Genomic DNA, 18,432 nt, shown 5'->3' with positions numbered 1-18,432 from the left:
GTTGCTCCCGATGTGGTCTCCTCTACATTGGGGACACTGGGCGACTCCTAGCAGAGTGCTTTAGGGAACATCTCCGAGACACCCGCACCAATCAACCAAACCGCCCCGTGGCCCAACATTTCAACTCCCCCTCCCACTCTGCCGAGGACACGGAGGTCCTGGGTCTCCTTCACCGCCGCTCCCTCACCACCAGACGCCTGGAGGAAGAACGCCTCATCTTCTGCCTCGGAACACTTCAACCCCAGGGCATCAATGTGGATTTCAACAGCTTCCTCATTTCCCCTTCCCCCACCTCACCCTAGTTCTAAACTTCCAGCTCAGTAACTGTCCCCATGACTTGTCCGGACTTGTCCGACCTGCCTAGCTCCTTTTCCACCTATCCACTCCACCCTCTCCTCCCTGACCTATCACCTTCATCCCCTCCCCCACTCACCCATTGTACTCTATGCTACTCTCTCCCCACCCCCACCCTCCTCGAGCTTATCTCTCCACGCTTCAGGCTCACTGCCTTTATTCCTGATGAAGGGCTTTTGCCCGAAACGTTGATTTCGCTGCTTGTTGGATGCTGCCTGAACTGCTGTGCTCTTCCAGCACCACTAATCCAGAATCTGGTTTCCAGCATCTGCAGTCATTGTTTTTACCAGAGTGATTGCATTGTTCAGATGGATATTTGATTCCTATTGATGTGTGGGTGGTAACTGCCTGATTAAATGAAGTTGAACAATTGCTGCACAACAAGTTACCTCTGTGTTATTGTTATTTTTCTAACGACACAAGGCTGTCATGTTTCACTGATTTAAACCACACACCTTTGCCCAACTGTTTCAGATCAGCGATGGACTCTTTAAATGTGTCTAACATGCTCTGAGTGCCTGGGGGTGGGGGAGAAATTGGACTCTGCTCTGGTTTGAAAGGTAACTAATGATTTTGTTGTTAACAAATTGCCTTGTGATAATGTTAACATCTGCTTTGGCCCAAGCAGCATTTGTTTTGCATTAAATTTGTCTCAAACTGCTGGTGTGTTTCATGTGCCCATGTCAGTGGAAGGGAGATTGAAAAGAACTTGCACCATCTGTGGTCTCCCCTTTCACCTTAGTGTCTGATCATGGCGGTCAAGTGAACTGAGATTGGAACAGTGAGGTGTTGCCTTCAATGTACAGAGTACAGTTCTGGTACACTGCCTATATTAACCAATGGAACCAAGTACTGGAATCAACCATGAGACCAGAAGAGGCCCAGAAAAATTAATTAGTTGCATTTATATAGCACCTTTCCTGACCTCGGGACAACACACAGCCCTTTTGTGAAAACAGAAAGGTCTGGCAGCAAATGCAGAGAGACAGACAGATTTAACGTTTCCAAACCAGTGACCCTCTGTCACTTGTATTTTTGAGACCTCAAAATGAGTAGAGTGCCCCAGGAATCAGTGCTGGGGCCACTGTTGCTGACAGTATATTCATGACACGGATGGGGAAAAGTGAAAGTGACTGTAGAAATCTACAAAACAGAAGGATCTGGGTGCCCTTGAGCAAAAATCACAAAATACTAGCGTCCAAATACAGTGGGAAGGCAATGGTAAACAAGCCTTTATTTCAAAGGGAATGGAGTATAAAATTGGGGAAGTCTTGCTAAAAGTGCACAGGGAGCAAGTCGGACTACAGCTGGATAATTGTGGACCCCTTATCTGAATGAGAGGCCATTCCTCTCCTTAAGCCTGTTCTGCCATTTAATGAGATTGTGGCTGATCTGTAGCCAAACCCCACACACCTGCCTTTGGCCCATGTCCCTTAATGTCTTCACTTAAAAAAAATTCCTTTACCTCAGATTTAAAATTAACAACAGCAGAATATAGATAGATTGGAGAGTTGGGCAGAGAAGTGGCAGATGGAGTTCAATCCGGAAAGATGTGAGATGATGCATTTTGGAAGATCCAATTCAAGAGCAAACAATACAGTAAATGGAAAAGTCCTGGGGGAAATTGATGTACAGAGAGATCTAGGTGTTCAGGTCCACTGTTACCTGAAGGTGCCAACGCAGATCAGTATAGTGGTCAAGAAGGCATACGGAATGCTTTCCTTCATCGGACGGGGTATTGAATACAAGGGTTGGCAGATCAAGTTACAGTTGTATTAGACTTTGGTTTGGCCACATTTGGAATACTGCGTGCTGTTCTGGTCACCACATTACCAAAACAATGTGGATGCTTTGGAGAGGGTACAGAGGAGTTCCACCAGGGTGTTGCTTGGTATGGAGGGTGCGGGGAGTGTGGTGTAGATGGCTGGGAGGTGGGGGGAGGAGGGATGGTGACACAGGTGTTGTTAACGATGATGAGCTGGCTCAGGACTGATGGACTCTCTCCAAGTTCTATCTTTCTTTTTTAACCTTTACTCTTAAATTACTCAAAATGGCGCCAAATCGAGATTACAAATGAAAGTTTTTCACTTATTTTATTGTATCCTTATTGTAAAAATGAGGAGAGGAGAGAGGAGAGAGGAGAGGTTGAATAGATTAGGACTGTTTTCATTGGAAAGAAAGTGGTTGAGGGGGGACCTAATTGAGGTCCACAAAATCATGAGAGGTATAGACAGGGTGGATAGCAACAAACTTTTTCACCTGAACATTATGCCGGTTTGTTATTAACCCATGAACTAAGGCTTCCTACCCACCCCACCCATGCCCCTCATCAGGCTTACACACCTCTGTCAGGTCCCCCTTCAACCTCCTCTGCTCTAAAGAGGCCAATCCAAGCTCATCCAGCCTCCGTCCATCGCTGAAATGTCAAAGTTACCAATGGCTTTCTGTGTGGGAGCACGGTCCCTTCCAGAACCTTCTCAATCTGCCTGCAGTCTCCGATATGGTTCAGCAAATCTCCTGTGCATTGTGTTCACACAGGAGTCTCTCACTGGGGGATGGTTACATCTGAGTGTTTCCTGTTGCCTCCTCCATCTCCTCGTTGGTAGGTTAGGCCAAGGAGACTCTACTACCTTCACAACGCAGAGTAACAGACACATCCAACTGATAAAAGTTTCCCCATTGGACATTACAAATGTTGAATAATTTTTATTGTCACATGATTTTTACATAAAGGATACAATAAAATACAGTGAAAAACGTTCACTTGTCACTGCGATTTGGCGCAATTTTGAGTAATTTAAGAATAAAGGTAAAAAAAGAAAGATAGAACTTGGAGAGAGTCCATCAGTCCTGAGTCAGCTCATCATCGTTAACAACACCTGTGTCACCGTCCCTCCTCCCCCCACCTCCCAGCCATCTACACCACACTCCCCACACCCTCCACCATGGGTGAGCTTCTTAACGAGTACTTTGCACTGGTATTCACCAAGGAGAGGGACATGGTGGGTATTGAGGTTAGGATAGATCTTTGATTACTCGAGGTCAAGTCAGCATAAGGAGGGAGGACGTTTTGTGTATTCTAAAAGGCATTAAGGGGGGTCAAGTCCCCAGATCCAGATGGGATCTACCCCAGGTTACTAAGGGAAGCGAGAGAGGAAATAGCTGAGGCTTAACAGATATCTTTGCAGAATCCTTGAACACAGGTGAGCTCCTGGAGGACTGGAGAATTGCTAAATTTGTCCTCTTGTTTAAGAAGGGTAGCAGGAAAATGGAGACCTGTGCCCAGTGATGTCCCACAGGTATCCATGTGGGGCCACTGTTTGTGATATACAGAAATGATCTGGGGGAAGGTGTAGGTTACCTCATTAGCAAGTTTGCAGATGACGCTAAGATTGTTGGAGTAGCAGATAGTGAAGGGGACTGTCAGAGAATACAGCAGAATATCGATAGATTGGAGAGATGGGCAGTGAAATGGCAGATGGAGTTCAATCCGGACAAATGCGAGGTGATGCATTTTGGAAGATTCAGTTGAAGAGCGGACTATACAGTAAATGGAAAAGCCCTGGGGGAAACTGATGTACAGAGAGATCTGGGTGTTTAGGTCCATTGTTCCCTAAAGGTGGCAACACAGGTCAGTAGAGTGGTCTAGAAGGCATACAGCATGCTTTCCTTCATTGGACGGGGTATTGAGTACAAGGGTTGGCAGGTCATGTTACAGTTGTACAGGACTTTGGTTCGGCCACATTAGGAATACTGTGTACAGTTCTGGTCACCACATTACCGAAACGATGTGGATGTTTTGGCGAGGGTGGAGAGGAGGTTCACCAGGATATTGTCTGGTATGGAGGGCGCTAGCTGTGAAGAGAGGTTGAGTAGATTAGGATTATTTTCAATAGAAAGACAAAGGTTGAGGGGGGACCTGATTGAGGTCTACAAAATCATGAGAGGTGTAGACAGGGTGGATAACAGAAAGCTTTTTCCCAGAGTGGGGGACACAATTACTAGGGGTCACGAGTTCAAAGTGAGAGGGGAAAGGTTTAGAGGAGATACACGGGGAAAGATCTTTATGCAGAGGGTGGAGGGGTCCTGGAATGCGTTGCCAGTGGAGGTGGTAGGGGCGGGAATGATAGTATCATTTAAAATGTATGTGGACAGATACATGGATGGACAGGGAGCAGAGGGACACAGATCCTTAGAAACTAGGTGACAGGTTTAGATAGAGGATCTGGATCAGTGCAGGCTTGAAGGGCCGAAGGGCCTGTTTCTGTGCTGTAATGTTCTTTGATCTTTGTAACTTATCGATGGAAAGATACACTGAAAGCTGATCCCAGGTTTGGAGGGACTGTCTGATGGCAGATGATTGAGTAGATTAGGCCTGTACTCATTGGAGTTTAGAAGAATGAGAGGTGACCTTATTGAAATAAACAAAATTCTTAAAGAATTTGGCTGGGGAAATGTGGGCAGTCTGTTTCCCCGTGTGGGAGAGTCTCGGACCAGAGGGAGTCATCACAGAGTAAGGGGTCACCCATTGAAGACAGAGATGGGGAGGAATTTCTTCCCTCTGAGGGGAGTGAATCTGTGGAATTCTTTCCCACAGAGTGCTGCCGGGGGCTGGGTCATTCAGGATACTCAAGGCTGAGGCAGACGGATTGTTTAATCAGGAAGGGGATCGAGGGTTAAGGGGGAGAGGCAGGAAAGTGGAGTTAAGGATTATCAAATCAGCCATGATCTCACTGAACAGCGAAGCAGCCTCAGTGGGCAGAATGGCCTACTCCTGCTCCTATGTCACATGTTTTTTTAAGGTTAGACTCTCCTCCCACAGCTGCACCTTCCTATTCTGTCTTTTCACATCTCTGCTGTGATTTGCTGCCACATGGTGGTGAATGAAGAGAAGTGTCAGTCTCAACATTCCAGCACTGTCACCTCCTCCAGCCCCTACACCCCCTCCCTATCTCTGTACATCCCCTCCAGCCCCTACACCCCCTCCCTACCTCTGTCACCTCCTCCAGCCCCTACACCCCCTCCCTATCTCTGTACACCACCTCCCTATCTGTCACCCCCTCCAGCCCCTACACCCCTCCCTATCTCTGTACACCACCTCCCTATCTGTCACCCCCTCCAGCCCCTACACCCCCTCCCTATCTCTGTCACCCCCTCCAGCCCCTACACCCCCTACACCCCCTCCCTATCTCTGTCACCCCCTCCAGCCCCTACACCCCCTCCCTATCTCTGTAATCCCTACACCCCCTCCCTATCTCTGTAACCCCCTCCAGCCCCTACACCCCCTCCCTATCTCTGTAACCCCCTCCTGTGCTTATCCAGTTTCCCCCAAAATGTTTTGACAATGATGACGTTGAGCACTGCCTGTGGGACCAGCATCCTCATTCTCCTACCCTCACGGTTTCTCCAGGCCTATAGAAAATGGTCCACCCTGAACTGCCCTCTGAAGGGGCAGGAAGCCACTCAGTTCAAGGGCAAGTAGGGATGGGCAACTAAAGGTAGCCTTATCCTTGAAGCCCACACCCTGTGGAATGATATACGATGAACAAACTCTTGATTCTAATTTCCAAATGTGCAGGATTCAAGACCACTTCCAACTCCAGGAGTTCACCCTAAATATCAAGACTGACATTCAGTCCTTTAATCATCTAGGAGAAAGTGAGGACTGCAGATGCTGGAGATCAGAGTTGAGAGTGTTGTGCTGGAAAAGCACAACAGGTCAGGCAGTATCCAAGGAGCAGAAGAATCGACGTTTCAAGCATAAGCTATTTATCAGACCTATTGTCCTTTCAAGGAGATGTTAATTTAAGGCTCCAATTGAAGTACAAACATGTAAAATGTTTATAAATTGTTGTGATCATTTAAAACTTGGCATTCTTGAGTATGTCCTGATGAGAATAGATGGAAGGCTTCAGTAACATCTCACTCTTCAGTAATATTTAGATTCACCAGGATGTAGCCTGGGATGGAGCAGTTTAACTATGAAGAGAGGCTGGATAAGCTCGGATTGTTTTCTGTGGAGTCGAGAAGGCTGAGAGGGGACCTAACAGAGGTGAATAAGATAATGAGGAGCATGGACAGGCTAGACAGGGAGAACATGTCCCCTTAGTTGAGGGATCAATAACTAGGGGTTACAGATCAATCAGGAAGGGGCAGGAGGTTTAGAGGTGATTCGAGGTAGACTTTTTTCACCCAGAGGATGGTGGGAAGGGTGTTAGAGGCAGAAACTCTCAGAAAATTGAAGAACTATTAACTTTTCCACATAGAGGGTGGTTCATGTATGAAATGAGCTGCCAGAGGAAGTGTTGGAGGCTGGGACAATTATAACATTTAAAATGCTTCCAGATGTGTATATGAATAGGAAGGGTTTAGAGAGATACTGACCAAATTCTGGCAAATGAGACTAGATGAGTTTAGGATATCTGGTTGGTATGGATTGGTTGGGCCAAAGGTCTGATTCCATGATGACTCTGAGTAGTTGGATATGCACATGAAATGCCAAGCTACACAAGGAAATGGGTCAAGTGTTGGAACAGTATCGGGACTCAAATGGCTAGCTGCTTGATGACTGGCATGGACATAATGGGCCAAAAGGCCTGCTTTCCATGCTGTAAAACTCTTTTGCTCTATGACTGCATTAATAAAGAAGAAATGTTACGCAGGGTTGGTCAGAGGTACATTCAGTACATTGTCACACAGAAGTGACTGAAATTGGTACAACATGTATTTGTGTTTCTGACATAGCTCCTGTCAGGATGGCTACAGGATTGGAAATGAAACTGGGGCTGGTCAAAGAAAATCTGGTGAATTATATTGAGTGTCATGATTTGGAGATGCTGGCGTTGGACTGGGATGGGCAAAGTTAAAAATCACACAACACCAGTTTATTTGGAAGCATTAGCTTTCAGAGTGCTGCTCCTTCATCAGGTGGTTGTGGAGAATAAGATCATAGGACACAGAATTCATAACAAAAGTTTACAGTGTGATGGAACTGAAATTATATATTGAAAAAGACCTGGATTGTTTGTTAAATCTCTCATCAGTAATGAACATGTTGGTTTTCGTTCTTTCATATGTAAATATGAAAGAACTGAATAGATGTCTATTGTTAAATTCACTTGAGAATGTAACTTTAAGAAAGTTCTAGAATTTACATATGAAAGAATTGAAACCAACATAGTGAGCACTGCACTATTGGAGTGTCAGTGCTGAAAGAGTGCCGCACTGTCGGAGGGTCAGTGCTGAGGGAGTGCTGCACTGTCGGAGGGTCAGTGCTGAGGGAGTGCCGCACTGTCGGAGGGTCAGTGCTGAGGGAGTGCCGCACTGTCGGAGGGTCAGTGCTGAGGGAGTGTAGCACTGTCGGAGGGTCAGTGCTGAGGGAGTGTAGCACTGTCAGAGGGTGTTAAAATACTCTTGATTGACTGTTACATTCTTTAAAATGTCTTTAGAAGGTGAAGGTGCAATATAAATTTAAATTTTAAAATAAAATATAGGTTGATGAATCATGATCGTGGACATATAGGCTGTATTTGATTGTGCAACATTTAGATTATATTTAAATAGGATATTCTGATGAATGGTCACTGGACTCGAAAAATTAACTGCCCTCACTCCAAAGATGTTTCTAGGCCTGCTGAGTTTTTCCAGCAATTTGTATTTTTGTACATGTAGATTGTATTTGAGTGGGGTCAAAAAGCGAGGTGCTGGAAAAGCACACCTGGTCAGGAAGCAAGGTAAAAACAGTGACTTCAGATGCTGGAAACCAGATTCTGGATAGTGGTGCTGGAAGAGCACAGCAGTTCAGGCAGGATCCAAGGAGATGCTGCCTGGTCAGGAAGCATCTAAGGTATGCTTCGTAGGTAGGTTGGAATGCAATAGGTGGATGAAAGTGGGGAGTGGTGGTGATAGGTCGGAGTGGAGGGTGGAGCAAATAGGTGCGAAGGAAGATGGACAGATAGGACAGTTCAAGAGGGCGGTGCAGAGTTGGAAGGTTGGATCAGGAGTGAGGTGGGCGGAGGGGAAATGAAAACTAGTGAAATTGACATTGATTCCATGTGGTTGGAGGGTCCCAAGGTGGAAGATGAGGCGTTCTTCCTCCAGGCATCGGGTGGCTGGGATTTGGTGGTGGAGCAGGCCCAGGACCTGCATGTCCTTGATGGAGTGAGAGGGAAACTTGAAATGATCGGCCACAGGGCAGTGGGGTTGTTTGGTGCGTGTGTCCTGGAGATGTTCTCTGAAACATCCACAAGTTGGCACCCTGTCTCCCTAATGTAGAGGAGACCACATCGAGAGAAACAGACATAGTACTACCAGAAACATTGATTTTCCTGCTCCTCAGATGCTGCCTGACCTGCTGTGCTTTTCCAGCACCACTCTAATCTTGACTCTCATCTCCAGCATCTGCAATCCTCACTTTCTCCTGTGTTTGGGTGGGGGACATGTGGACTGTAATGTGGCCTGTATTGCTCGCGAAACAAAACATTTCATTGTATTTAGACACAAATGAGAATAATAAATTAAATGAAAATTTGTACTTGCAGAGTTACATTGTACTTTGCTCAAAAACTGCATGAAATCATGTAAAACTCTGTTACCTCACTTTTTAGATTAGAATCAATCTAAACATCCTGACATAGACAGAGAACGGCTAACACCCATTGTTACAGCTAACCTGAGAATGCAACTTTTGAAAAAAAAGGTTTTGTGATTTACACATGAAAGAAGTGAAACTTTTGTGATTTACAGATGAAAGGCTTAACAGACAATCGAGGTATTTTTCAATGTATAATTCCAGTTACATCACACTGTAAAGTTTTGCTATAAATTCTGTGTTTAACGATTGAATCCTCCACTATCACCTGATGAAGGGGCAGCGCTCTGAAAGTTAGTGCTTCCAAATAAACCAGTTGGACTATAACCTGGTGCTGTGTGATGTTTGAATGATAATGGTTTGTGTGAAGGAGCGTTCCGCTGATGCTGGGGGGGGATTCCAGTCCGGGTTTTGCAGCCTCCCGGTTCCCGGTCCCGATCCGGACGGGGACCTCTGATCCAGGCCGGGTTTTCGGTGCCGCCCCCACGCCCGGAGCCGTTTCCCGCCGGAGCCGCGGGGAGACCGGGGATGGAGCAGCAGGGGCTGGGCCCGGGCCCGGGCCTGGGCCTCGATTACCAGCAGCTGCGGCAGACCGAGCGGGCCGGCGGCGAGGAGCTGGTAGCTGGCGGCGGGGCCCCGGGGTTGCAGGCCCAGGCCGGGGCTGTGGGTGAGGGAGGCCCCGCCGCTTCACTCTCCCTGTTCCCGGCTGCCGCTGGAGGAGAGCCCGGGGCCCGGGCCGAGCCTGAGATCTTCGTCGTCTTTAACCTGGCGGGGGAGACGGAGCTGGAGCTGGGCCGGGAGCCAGGAGAGGCCGAGGCTCAGGGGGGAGGCCTGGCGCTAGGCCCCGGACTGGAACCTGAGCCTGGGCCTCGAGTAACCGCGGCCTCCCAGGAGAGCCACCTCCGGCTGGAGGCCGAGCCGCCGCCGCCTCCTCCTCCTGCCGTCCCCGCTGAGTGCCCCGGGCTCCTCCTGGAGCCTCCTGTAGGCTCGGGCCTTCCCGGGGACGGAGCCGGCGCCTCAGCCTCGGCCTCTCCTGGAAGCCTGTCCGGCACCATCACCATCAACAACCGCAACCTATTGGTCCGCATCGAGAACGGCCTCCTGATCCTGGCGGCTCCGGGGGAGGTGGCGGGGCCTGCGGCTACCGGGGAGGAGCCTTCCCCCGGCCCCGCTCCCGCCCAGGCCCAGGCCCAGGCTGCGGCCTACCCCGGCGGGGAGAGCGGCCTAGCGCCCGAGGCCGGGCCCCGGCACCTCCTGCCCGAACAGCCGCTCCCTGCACCCCCGGGCCTTGGGGACTCGAGCAGCCTGGGCCTGGAGTGTGGGCCCGGCCCGGCCTCGGGCACCTCTTACGGGGACCTGATTCTAACGGAGAGCGGGGATGTGCTGATGAAGCTGTCGGAAGGCCTGGGCCTAGGCCGCGGCAAAGCCTCGGGCCCGGTTTACCAGTGCCCGGAGCACGACTGCAGGGAGGCCTTCGACAAGAAGCACCGGCTGAAGGTGCACCTGCTGTCCCACAGCCCGCGGCCTTTCCGCTGCACGGTGCCGGGCTGTGAGTGGGCCTTCACCACCTCCTACAAACTCAAGCGGCACCTACACTCCCACGGCAAGCTGCGGCCTTTCGGCTGTCAGGCGGAGCGCTGCGGGAAGCGCTTCACCACCGTCTACAACCTCAAGGCCCACATGAAGGCGCACGTCCAGGAGCTCGCCTTCGTCTGCGAGGTCTGCTCACAGCCTTTCGCCACCGCCCTGAAGCTCAGCGGGCACCGCCGCAGCCACTTCGAGCCCCAGCGGCCCTTCAAGTGCGACGTCCCGGGTAAGCTGGGCACACCGAGGGGGGCTACAGAGGGGGCTTGGTGTTGGGATGGAGGGACACACATGGGGGCAGGAATGGGGCTACAGAGGGGGCTTGGTGTCAGGATGGAGGGACACACATGGGGGCAGGAATGGGGCTACAGAGGGGTCTAGGTGTCAGGATGGAGGGACACACATGGGGGCAGGAATGGGGCTACAGAGGGGGCTTGGTGTTGGGATGGAGGATTACACGTTGGGGCAGGAATGGGGCTACAGAGGGGGCTTGGTGTTGGGATGGAGGGACACACATGGGGGCAGGAATGGGGCTACAGAGGGGTCTTGGTGTCAGGATGGAGGGACACACATGGGGGCAGGAATGGGGCTACAGAAGGGGCTTGGTGTCAGGATGGGGGAACACGTGTTGGGGCAGGAATGGGGCTACAGAGGGGGCTTGGTGTCAGGATGGAGGGACACACATGGGGGCGGGAATGGGGCTACAGAGGGGGCTTGGTGTTGGGATGGAGGATTACACGTTGGGGCAGGAATGGGGCTACAGAGGGGGCTTGGTGTCGGGATGGAGGGACACACATGGGGGCAGGAATGGGGCTACAGAGGGGGCTTGGTGTCAGGATGGAGGGACACACATGGGGGCAGGAATGGGGCTACAGAGGGGGCTTGGTGTCAGGATGGAGGGACACACATGGGGGCAGGAATGGGGCTACAGAAGGGGCTTGGTGTCAGGATGGAGGGACACACATGGGGGCAGGAATGGGGCTACAGAGGGGGCTTGGTGTCAGGATGGAGGGACACACATGGGGGCAGGAATGGGGCTACAGAAGGGGCTTGGTGTCAGGATGGAGGGACACACATGGGGGCAGGAATGGGGCTGCAGAGGGGGCTTGGTGTCAGGATGGAGGGACACACATGGGGGCAGGAATGGGGCTACAGAAGGGGCTTGGTGTCAGGATGGAGGGACACACATGGGGGCAGGAATGGGGCTACAGAAGGGGCTTGGTGTCAGGATGGAGGGACACACATTGGGGCAGGAATGGGGCTACAGAGGGGGCTTGGTGTCAGGATGGAGGGACACACATGGGGGCAGGAATGGGGCTACAGAAGGGGCTTGGTATTGGGAAGGAGGAACACACTGGGCAGGAATGGAGCTGCAGCGGGGGCTTGATATTGGGATGGAGGAACACGTGTTGGGGCAGGAATGGGGCTACAGAGGGAGCTTGGTGTCAGGATGGGGGAATTTCTTCTGAAGGGTGAGAGTCACTGGAAGTCCTTGCCACAGCTGTGAGTGTAGGGTCCTTGTGTATATTTAAGGCTGAGTTAGGTAGATTCTTGATCATTAGGCCAATCAACAGTTATGGGGAACGGACAGGAAGGTGGATGTGAGGAATATTAGATCAGACATGGTGAATAGTGGAGTCGGGTGGAGGAACCAAATGGCCTACTCCTCTTCCTGTTTCGTATGGTCTCATCATCTTCAGCTCGTCACCAGTTATCAAAGTTTGTGTTCACACGAAACTTTTATAAGAGGTCTTCAGCACAAGAAAAAGGCTCTTCAGCCCATCAAATCTGTAGAGATAACAATCGACCACTTAACTATTCTAGCTGAGATTATAATCAGTATGTAGGGATGATAAAATTGTGAAGGGCTGTTGATTAAGCAAATGAGCAAAATTGTAGCAAATGTATTTCCATTACCTTCCACGTAGGTAAATGTGTAGTTATTGGCTTTGTACCTAAAATAAGTACAAGAAGGTCCTGTATAAAAAATGGTAAAAACCTAGAAACAGTGAAGGTCCAGGGATAACGTTTTTAAAAAAATAAACATTCATGTGGGGATGCGAGGAAAATATTGATCTTTCTCTTTGGAGGGCTAGAACATAGAATATTGCAGCACAGTGCAGGCCCTTCGGCCCTCAATGTTGTGCTGAACTGTGAAACCAATCTGAAGCCCGTCTAATCTACACTATTTCATTTTCATCAATGTGTCTATCCAATGACTATTTAAATACTTTTAAAGTTGACAAATCTACTACTGTTGCAGGCAGGTCATTCCATGCCCCTACTCCTGTTCACCAGGTGCTGGTGAGTCCTCTATGTCCCCTCATGCTAGCCATCACCACTCGAGGTAAAAGGCGCTCTCTGTCCACTCTATTTATCCGTTAGATTATCTTATCTGTCACAATTAAGTCACCTGTCTAATGAAAACAGCCTCAAGTCCCTCAGGATTTCCTCAGAAGATCTTCCCTCCATATCAGGCAACATCCTAATAAGTCTCCTCTGAGCCATTTCCAAAAATTCCATATCCTTCCTATAACACATTGATCAGACCTGTACGCAAAACTCCAGGTGTGCACCAGAGTTTTGTACAGTTGCAACATGAAATGCAGATTTAGGAAGTAAATTAGAATATAAAACGTAGGAGCTGAGCCCTTTGAACATGTTGTAACAGTCATGATGCTGTAGCTTTAATGGGTTATTTTGTCCTGGTTTTTTGTTTAAAGAAAGATTTTAAGACAGATGTCAAGCTGTCTACTTGAAAACGTCAGTAAACAGCTTGTAAAGCCTTGGATTTTATTTAAAGCTGGAACAATGAATGTGTTCGCAGGCCAGGATTTTTAGTTTTTTAACTTTATGCACTTGCAGTTGGAATCTTGAAAGGGCAGAAGCTGCTGAAGTTTTGAAGAAGTCGAAGCTATCTTTTCTTTTCTTGATTACAGCTGGAGGCTAGGGGTTTCTCTTTGCTGCTGGGTTACTTGTGAGACAAATCTATTTGTGTGCATTTGCCTTTTTGCCAAGGAATGTGTTTACGCAATGTTAGAATGGTTAATTAGTAATAGTTAATTGTATCTGTTATTCTGTTAATTTTTCCAGTAGAGTTGTTACTCTTAAGTTCATCTTTATTTTGCATTTTAACGATGGTGTTTAAATATTTTGCTTACCATCGAGTAGTTTGACCAATCAAAGTGCACCTGGAACACAGTACATTACATTTACTTTTAAAATAATAAAAAGTCAGGGTCTAGGCTCCCTTCTTAAAATAGTTTGACAGGGTCTGGTCTGGTCCATAACAGTAACGTTGAAGAAAACTGTGACACATATGCCTCTGATCCTTCCTGCCATTTCCCATAACCCTTAATTCCCTTTGTGCCCATAATTTTGGACATCTCTACTTTGGTAACATACCTTGGGAAAGACAGATTTGTCTGTGGAGGATGTACAGTGAGTGTATACAAGACTGTTACGGAGACTCGGCAAAGGTCTAATTACAGGTAGCGAGCAACTGGGATTCTGGAATTTGGAAGGATTCGGGAGTGATTTGATAAAGTTTTCAATATCTCAAGAGGGACAAGTAAGTAGATAGCAAGTAATTCTGCTCATTAGATTCTAGGACGTCTAATTTTTTTACACTTTCAAGTGTGAAATTAGGTGCCCTTCATCATACACAATTTTGGGATTGTCTTTCGCAAAAGGTAATTGATGGTAGCTCTGGTAATTTTAATTTTGAGATTGATAATATTTTGTCAACTTAAGGGTTATGAGCAAAGGCAACAATTGGACGTAATGTCACATATCACCTGTGATGACATTGAAGGGACTGCATGGCCTCCTGTTCCAGTATTCCCAGCTGAAAGCAGTAGTTTCACTGAGCTTCTCCCATAAGATAGTTGGATATATGTTGAAGGGGAGATTTTTTGGGAATATTGAGGTGGGGCAAGCACACAGAGGAGCTGGACAACTCTTTCAAACCATTGACGTAGACATGATGGATTGATGGCATCCTGGCATGGAGGTGTCTCTGCTTTTGAATGGTCTTCCTCTAGAAATTACTTATAATTGGACATGAGAATGGAGAGGACATGTTTGTAGGACAGGAAGGATTTAATCCCATATTTCAGTGTTCTTTTGATCATGTAGACAGAAGTGGCTTCCACTTGGGGCAGAGACTAAATTTAGCAATCATAAAGAGAAGATAGTCACAAATGATTTCAATGGGTTATTCAGGAGAAAGATCTTGATGCAGATAATAGGGAATGTGAAACTCAGGAATGTAAGAAGTAGGAGCAAAAGTAAGCCATTTGGTCTATCAAGCCCATTTCATTCTTTAGCTAGATCAAAGATGATCTACTTTAATGTCATTTTACCATACTATTCCTATATCATTGATACGTTTAAAATTTAGAAACAATTTCTGCCTTGAACATTCTCTGTAACCAAGCTTCCATAGCTCTTTGGGATAGAGAATTAAAATTCAAGGTGAAGTTGGATGAACGCAGGAAATAGGAACGCATGGGAAATTACGATGGAATGGTGGGAGGAGGTTCATGAGAAGTGTTAACACCAGCATGAACTGGTTGGGTTGAGTGGCATGTCACTGTGTGCTATTAAACGCTAGAAATACACCACATCTGTGGAGAGAGAAACCGAGGTAACATTTCAACTCGATAACCCTTTGTTGGAATAAATCATTAACCTGGAGCACTAGCTCTTTTTCTCTCATGAGAGACGCTGAATGATTCATTTAGTGTTTTTCAAATTTGTATTATTTGAGGCCATTCAGCCCCTCTGTATTTCATGTTAAGAGAGCAGTCGGCCTGCTTAAGTGGTGGCTTGAAATTGAGTTGTTTTTCAACAAGAGCATGTGTTTATGTAACTCGTTTAACCTGGCAATTGTTCCATGGCGTTTCCAGGAGTACGGTTTAACATGGAGCACAGTTAAAATGATAGGCTATAAGGGGCATCCTGAAAGAAGAGAGACAACAATTGCGATGGTCAGCTGTGACCAGCTACCATAGCAGGCTCCCAGGCATTCATGTCCGATTGTATTGCCATTTGTGTGGATACAGTTTGACTGAGAAATTCAAGTAAATACTTTTTGCAGGATAAATGTGGGCTAGTGGCATGATGAGGAAGAGATGGCACATGTGTTTTATTCTAAACTTGGCAAAACCCATTCTCTGTTGTAGGTTGCGAGAAGACATTCATTACCATCAGTGCCCTTGGTTCTCACAACCGTTCCCACTTCCGAGATCAGGAGCATTTCACCTGTTCTTTCCCAGGCTGTGACAAACGTTATGACAAAGCCTGTCGCTTGAAGATACACCTGAGAAGTCACACAGGTACGATGATAACTTATGGAACAGTCTCGTTCACCTCTTGACTTATTGTATTCTTCACCAGTGCCTCTGAGGGAATCACATGATGGGTAACAGTTGGTGACAGGACTATTTTGAACCTGTTCAGCTGTAAGGATTGATGTTTATCTCCTGTCAAAAGAATTCCTGCTTTTAGTAACTGAAAGCATCAGAGCTACTTGTGTAGCCACCACTTGTACAGTTTTCTTCAATTTGAGAAAATGTGCCCGACCGAAGCCTGTTTTGAATAGGCTCTTGTTGTTCCTGTGGTCACAGAAAAACGCATACAATTCCTAAATATTCTGAGTTTGATGCATTTAGAGAATGCTTTCCCAGTGTTGTATCATTTCTGCTGGGTGTTATATTTTAGCTCTGCTGGAATGCTGTAAAATTTTTAGCTCAACTGGAATAAATGGCACCACAGACGTTTAAAAGGACAATCTTTCTTATGCAGGTGAAAGGCCCTTCATATGTGACTTCGATGGCTGTGGCTGGTCATTCACCTGCATGTCAAAATTACTACGGCACAAAAGGTAAAAATAAAAGCCCAAAAAGGTGTCAGTTTTTGTAGGGCATTTGTTTACATCAGGCTGGATGCAAAAGCTGAACTTTTCCAATTTAAATTTAGTACTGTAATACTACAGTTGCAAAGCCTCCAATTTGCGCATAGCAAGCACCCACAGACAGCAGCATAATAGCCAGTCAGTTTTAATGATTTTGGCCAAGAAACTGTGGAAATTCCCAGTTCTTCAAAATACTCATATCCACCTGCAACTAGTACATGGTAAATTAAATGAATCTCGCTTTTATGATCTAAATCTCTCATTTCATGCACAGCATCTCAAGCTGAAACTCCTGAAATTTCTTAGTTTTCGCTTACTCTTTTGACAACATTCTAAGGTGCTATTCAGATCAACCATGATTGAGTCATTGGCAAGTGGGCCGAATGGCCTCCTGCTAGCCTAGTGTTGGCTAGCCACATTTGTTAATTCCCATTTTCTCTTTCAACCTTTTAAGGCCTTAATACATTTACTGTGTGTGATGTTAGGAACTCCACCAAGGTCTGAAAGTTACCTGCATCAAGTGCAGTCATTTCCTAGCCTGTCATCACAAATTGCCGAGCTCTGTAGTTTTTGTTTTTCCCTCAAGAACCCATGAAGATGATCGGAGGTTTGTCTGTCCTGTGGATGGCTGTGGAAAATCGTTCACAAGAGCGGAGCATCTGAAGGGACACAGCATCACTCACCTTGGGACCAGGCCATTTGTTTGTCCCGTGGAAGGTAGGTCTGAGCTAGTCTGACTGGGTTCAGGAGCTATATGTTTTTGAAGTCCCTTGGAATGAACAGAGCAAATAAGTGCTTGGTAAACTTGAATAAAGATATCCAGTGGTCTTGTAAGTGTAGAGGCAAGACCTCAAACAGGTGTGTGATGGAATTCTCTCCAGCTGTCTGGATGGTGCAGCTGTGGAACTGAATATTGGTAAGGATTTAGGGGAGGGAATTCTCCTGCATGAGCTGGGGAATCTTTTATAGCTACATGAAGGGAGCTGAGAAGGGGCTTAATTTAACATTTCATTTAAACAACAATAGCTCTAACATTGCACACTCCCTCAGTAGGTTTTGGGCATGAAGCTTCAGTGGGGTTAAAATGCAGTTTTCAGCCTGGGGTGAGCTGGCTATTTGCTCCACCACAGCTGATCTTAATGTCTTGCCTAATACCTAAGTAACTGGACTTCAAATTAAGTATTGTGAAATACTGACCCTTCAATAAATGCAGGTTGTCATCTTCTATTCCCCCAGTTTTATTTCAGATATTTAAATTTCAACTCCTAATTAATTGATTTGAATCACCTTTGTAGCACAACAGATGTGTGGTTTATTAACGTCCCCATCTGGCATATAAGCATTTTGGAAATAATATTTTTGAAAAAATGTAACCATCAGAGTCAAATTGCAATGGTGATGAGTCATAGGGGAAGTAAAACAAGAATAGTGTAAACACTAAATGGGTATAGCAGTCTGTAATCCAGAGGGTGGGGAGGATGTGGCACTCACCAGCACAGGGTGTGGTTAAGGTGAATTGTGCTGATACATTTAAAGAGAAACTGTATAAACAGTCAGGAAATAGGGCGATATGAAGGGAATTTAGGAGAGACCTGTGTGATGTATAAACACGTGAATGACTTGTTTTTGTGCTGTTCATGTTTTTTTTAACTTGTTCATAAGGTTAATTGTTTTTGCATAATGTGAATTTCTTAAATGCTCAGGTTGCGAAGCTCGATTCTCAGCACGTAGCAGCCTGTACATCCATTCCAAAAAGCACCTAGAAGACGCAGAAAAGGTGAAAACACGCTGCCCCCTATCCAACTGCAGCAAATTCTTCAACTCTAAGCACAGCATCAAGGCCCACATGATGAAGCAGCACAACATCAGCTCTGGTAGGGTCATCTCTACACCTCTGCTTTAAACTTTGGTAATACTAAGTGCCATTGGCTACTAGGCAATGCAGGATTCCAGGAACTGTACCCTCTCACTGGCCTGTTTCAGTGGA

General features: G+C 47.0%; 1 protein-coding gene across 3 annotated transcripts in view; it reads left to right on the top strand.

Moving 5' to 3' along the window:
• Nucleotides 1–9,426: 9,426 nt before the first annotated feature.
• LOC140483553 (zinc finger protein ZXDC-like) overlaps nucleotides 9,427–18,432 on the top strand; it is a 30,717-nt gene continuing 21,711 nt past the window's right edge. For all 3 annotated transcript variants that reach the window (XM_072581759.1, XM_072581761.1, XM_072581758.1), the window contains exons 1-5: nucleotides 9,427–10,757; nucleotides 15,715–15,867; nucleotides 16,337–16,415; nucleotides 17,032–17,162; nucleotides 18,149–18,319. In XM_072581759.1, coding sequence (XP_072437860.1) covers nucleotides 9,473–10,757; nucleotides 15,715–15,867; nucleotides 16,337–16,415; nucleotides 17,032–17,162; nucleotides 18,149–18,319 — 1,819 coding nt within the window. In that variant the 5' untranslated portion in view covers nucleotides 9,427–9,472. The remainder of the gene's footprint in view (nucleotides 10,758–15,714; nucleotides 15,868–16,336; nucleotides 16,416–17,031; nucleotides 17,163–18,148; nucleotides 18,320–18,432) is intronic.

Source organism: Chiloscyllium punctatum, chromosome 12 (genome assembly GCF_047496795.1).
Source record: "Chiloscyllium punctatum isolate Juve2018m chromosome 12, sChiPun1.3, whole genome shotgun sequence".
NCBI lineage: Eukaryota > Metazoa > Chordata > Chondrichthyes > Orectolobiformes > Hemiscylliidae > Chiloscyllium > Chiloscyllium punctatum.
The sequence above is the reverse complement of the archived record's forward strand: the minus strand, read 5'-3'. Positions and strand labels throughout refer to the sequence as shown.